Source organism: Lissotriton helveticus, chromosome 8 (genome assembly GCF_964261635.1).
Source record: "Lissotriton helveticus chromosome 8, aLisHel1.1, whole genome shotgun sequence".
In the NCBI taxonomy this organism is placed as follows: domain Eukaryota; kingdom Metazoa; phylum Chordata; class Amphibia; order Caudata; family Salamandridae; genus Lissotriton; species Lissotriton helveticus.
The window spans coordinates 1699474375-1699479164 of NC_136069.1; the positions used below are offsets into that span (position 1 = coordinate 1699474375).

A 4790-nucleotide genomic window follows, 5' to 3' on the forward strand; every position below is an offset into this window, starting at 1 on the left:
TAATGGTAGGTCTAAACGGTGGATTTATGCGGTTTACAATGAAATTTGGAAATTTTCACAAATTGAGGCTGCTAAGCGCCTAAGGGCGATTGACCAAGCAAATTTGGAAAAAAGTGCTTGCAGTTGTCGATAACAGTATTAACATGCTTTCTTCCCGAATTTACACGTTGAATAATATTGTCTCTTCTGTAGTTGACATTGTGAATGATGAGGTGTCTGTATTGTACCATGGTCAAAATCAATTGCGTTCTGTGATGCAGTTTGCGTGGACACTACAGACTCTTAAGGCGGGCCGCGTGCCCTGGAGTTACATGAACGTGTCCTCCCTTTTTGCCCCATTTAATTTGACTGACAAGCAGCGCATGCTTTCCATGCGAGATGCATCATTTTCTACGTTACACATTGAAAAGTTAGAATCTTTGCCCTTTTCTGTAGCTGAGGCAGCTGCTGCAACATGGCTTATCCATGGAGTTATTATGTTACCATTTGCTTTGTACAAATTTACTAATTGTATGCGGTATATTGCAATAGGGCGATATGAACCACTAGGCAGTGCTTTCCTCCATGAGGCATGGTCTTTACCATACACATACAGATGTCTAAAAGATGGAAAGGAAGTGAAATTGAATGGTGAAGAATGCACACAGTCGCCTGACCGTTCACTGATATGCAGGCACATCCAGTTGCATGGTTCTTGTAATCAGGACCGGCCTAATTTAGCCTGTGTTTTAAAAGGCACGCCGGTTCCAGCAATAGTTCCCACATTTACATTATTGACAAACGGGAGTTATTTACTTTTGAATAACGAGGAATGTTGTGGGTTAATGGTCGGTATCTCTAATGTGGTTACTGTATCAGAACGTGTGGTGTGTTGCAAAAATGTTCTATATCCACCCATGCATGGGAATTCAGATGTTTCCATCTGGCCTCGCATCCCAACCTTGAAAGTGGAGTTCAATGGCATGAGCAGAATAAGGGCTCTTTTGTCTCAAAAGGAAGTGGCCCTATGCTCGGCCCGTGAAACTTATGTCCTTCACATAGCTAACACACGCACAGAGGTGCAGGCACTTTTAAATACTGAATTGCCGTTTCATTTCTGCGAATTAGTTCATCAAATCTTTAATGCCTCCTCCACGTCTGGCTTAGCTCATTTTTTTAAATTGGTTAGCAGTGGTCTCGTGACTACATTTGAAAAGATTTTTGGTGTCATCCCCGCTTTCTTCCATTCTATATTTTCAAGTCTGTTTGGCGGATTCCCTGTTTTGCTGGCTTTAGCTGCAGGCGTTTTGATATTATTCTGCTTCCTAAAACATGGATGCCCATCCTGCTCAAGAAGTCGCTCAGTCCCTTCTGCCACTGTTTCGCAACCGGATGCTTGATTACTATGGCACCCTGCCGCTTGCGACCTTAAGCACGGCATTTGGATTATCATTTCGATTTTCCTATTTCACATGTGTCCAGCCTGTGTTTCATTGCCTGAGCTGCGATTTTGAATGGGCCATTGATTTGTGTCTCTGCTTGCCGTTATCTCCTGAAGTCGATTTTAATCACCTGATGGGTCCCGTAGTTGCTCACGAGTTGGTTTGTTCTGGCGAAAGGATTATGGCCTTGGCAGCGATGCATGGACTAATGGGTCAGTGGGACATACCCGCAGCGGCGCATGAGTTTCTGGCACATAGCGTTCTTGAGAACCCACCGAGTTGTCCTCTGATGTTGCTAGAGGGTCCGGTGCTGGAGGAGCATGTATGTTCTTTCCCATTGCTTAATTGGATGACTGAACTGTTTTCGGATGATGACAGTGATTTCATGTTGGAAGCTGTTGCTACCTATTTTGCATATTCTATCCACCCATGAGTGGCTTTGGAGACTTTCATTATGATGGCACGTGACTTTTTAGTAATTCTGAATGGTGCCTTTTTCTTACGAACTTTCAATATGATCTAGGCCTATGACTTTATGTTTGGCCTCAAGTTCAAGACTTATATTACATTTTGTTTGGCCACTATAGGCATTCATACATAGTTTTTATATACATTTTATATATATTTTTAGCTTGGCTCAATATTGTTGAACTCTGCTTTCATGTTATGCCTTTATTTTAGTACTGGCTTATATTTTTTAACCGTCCTCGGGTCATTGGGGGTGGTGTCATATAGATGCTGCTTTTCTATATATTGTGTTAAGTTAGCATGAGTTTATTAAATGTTTAAACGACATATTTTCCTTACGCTTCAGTTCGCACACGAAACATAATTGTTATTGTAGCTTTCAACCTAGACGAAAGATGTGATTTATTTGAGAATAATATGTTATTGCTCTGATATCTGTCGTGCTTGGTACACTGTCTGAACAGTGGGTGCCGAACGCTCTAAGAATAACCTAACACAAGGTTGCTGGGAGCTCTGATCCTCGCACCACTAGACATAACACAAATACAGTTGCTGCCAACATTGGGCTCTAAGCGGGTTTAAGATAGAGTTACTGAGAATGCAAAAACACACTTGATGGTGCTTCGCATGCAGAGAGCTGGTAGCTGATGATGTGATCTTCTCCTACTGACATTTAGAGGTATGGGCCCGCCCTGCTAAAACCCAAATGAGACCTTCTTAGATATAATATAGTATGCTAAATAGGGTGCGCGAAATATAGGTGATACAGATTTCTATTGATTTTTGCATTATAATATGCTATCACCGTTCGCTTACTATGGATTAGTGACTATGCTGATAACTCTGATTTTTATAATATGTATTCTGGTATTATATAAGATACTGCGTTTAAGAACCTTGCATTGAAAAATAAATATTTCAAACTCGCACGTGTCTTCTTTTACTCCCCGTTCTGGTTTGAAATGATTATAGAGCGAAAGAGTGTTCATGTGTTCCACGATACCTGAGGTAACCTAAGTTCATGTTCTGGTTTGTCTAAGTCATTGGGAGTTTCTTATGACCAATGAGACACTGTAGCTAGTTCGGTAAGGGGATTGTGGACACTAAGGTGAGTTTTGGGTCACCCTAATTCACAGAGGTTCCAGATCTCTGTGCACAGTTCTGTGGGAGAACGGAAACCCTGCTACACTATCTCTGACTGTGCCTGCCTGTATAGTTTGGATATGATGTGTGCGTGGTCAGGTGAAGTTAACAGCAGTTGTAGCGAGTGTATGGTGGGGGGTTCATCAGGGAAAGAGGGGTATAGCTCCCTAGCAGCAGCACACAGTCTATGGTATAGGAAGCGGAAGAGCAGTCTCTGGTTACTGATGTACGACAGGTCATCTTGAGTGATAAACGTGCCATTGGGATAAATATCTCCCAGTGTTGACATGCCCGCCTGCTCCAGGATTGTCATATTGTTCTTTTCCATCGTGACCGACAATTTTGAGTGCGGGGCTAAAGGGAGATTTGGAGAATATATTGGGTTCTTGTGTGCTAGCTGACTAAGCCGCTCCCATGCTGTGGAGGTGGTGCGCACAGTGTTTATCTCCTGCGATGTGAGGTGAGGTCTGGTATGCGACATGATACTAGTCAGCGGTATCGGGTTGGCTTCAGCATCTTCGAATGCAAGATGTGGTAAGTACATCACTGGGTGGTACCAGTAGAACGCAAAATGTGCTTGTGCGCACAAATAGTAGAGATAGATATCTGGTACTGTGAATCCCACTGCACTATATGGGAGAGTGAGCGTTTCAAGACTTACTCTAGCTTCCTTCCCTGCCCAGATTAATTTCACAAATCTCGCACGAATTCTGGTGAAAACCGAGGTGGGGGGGCAATGGGTATATTGATAAATAAGTACAATAGCTTTGGAAGTATCACCATTTTCAGCAAGGAGATTCTATCAGCAAGGGATAGAGGAAGAGTTATCCACATCTGTATCTGAGTTTCTATGCGGTCAATGGCAGTTCCATAATTTTGTCTAATTACTAGCTTTGCATCTCTATGTACCTAGATCCCTAAATATTTGATTGGGTCATCTTGCAATGTAAGGGGGAAGTCTAGCTGTGGGTCTCTAGCACTGGTAGTTAATGGGATCATGGCAGATTTACTCCAGTTTATATGTAGGCCTGATTGTCTACTGAATTTCACGTATTCACGAAGTACAGGGGAAAGGTTACTTTCAGGGTGGCAGAGGAATAAGACCATATCGTCAGCATATAGTGATATACTGATGGGTCGTAGTCGGAATCTAAGCATGTATGGGCATGTTTTTGGCGTATTTTGCAGGCTAGGGGTTCAAGCGCTATCGAGAAGAGGAGGGGAGAGAGCGCACAGCCCTGTCTCGTGCCATGCTGGATAGGTACTGTGTCTGATATATACCCATTCACTTTGATGCGAGCTGTGGGATCTGTGTATAGAAGACTGATCTACGTCAGCAATCGCAGTGGGAGGCCAATTGTACGCAATATTGCAAACATGTAGGGCCACTCTACAGAATCAAAAGCTTTGGCTGCGTCTAGCGGCACTGCTACTGCCTGAAGGTGTGGGTTTAGCTGGTGCAACAAAGCAAAGATCGTGCGCAAATTGTGCGTAGTGGATCTGTCGGGGATGAAGCCCGATTGGTCGGGAAGAATATTCATGGACATGAGTGGCTGCAATCTTATGGCAATTATTTTTGCTAATATTTTAGCGTCCGTGTTTATTAATGATAAGGGTTGGTACGAGTCTGCCTTAGATGTATTTTTATCTGGTTTGAGAATCGTTACTATCAGTGCCTCTCTCAGTGTTTGCGGGAGAATACCATTATTATGGGCCTCATCATACATTTCGAGGAGGTGGGGGGATTATATCTTCGGC

General features: G+C 43.1%; 1 protein-coding gene across 1 annotated transcript; it reads left to right on the forward strand.

The window, feature by feature from the left end:
* The first annotated feature begins 254 nt into the window (after positions 1 to 254).
* Positions 255 to 1379, forward strand: LOC144774136 (uncharacterized). Its single transcript, XM_078659157.1, has one exon. The coding sequence runs from the start codon at positions 255 to 257 to the stop codon at positions 1377 to 1379; it is 1125 nt and encodes a 374-aa protein (XP_078515283.1).
* Positions 1380 to 4790: the final 3411 nt, after the last annotated feature.

Excerpts from the sequence above, each read along its gene's own strand:
- LOC144774136 (XM_078659157.1), top strand. The coding sequence starts at position 255 with ATGCAGTTTGCGTGGACACTACAGACTCTTAAGGCGGGCCGCGTGCCC.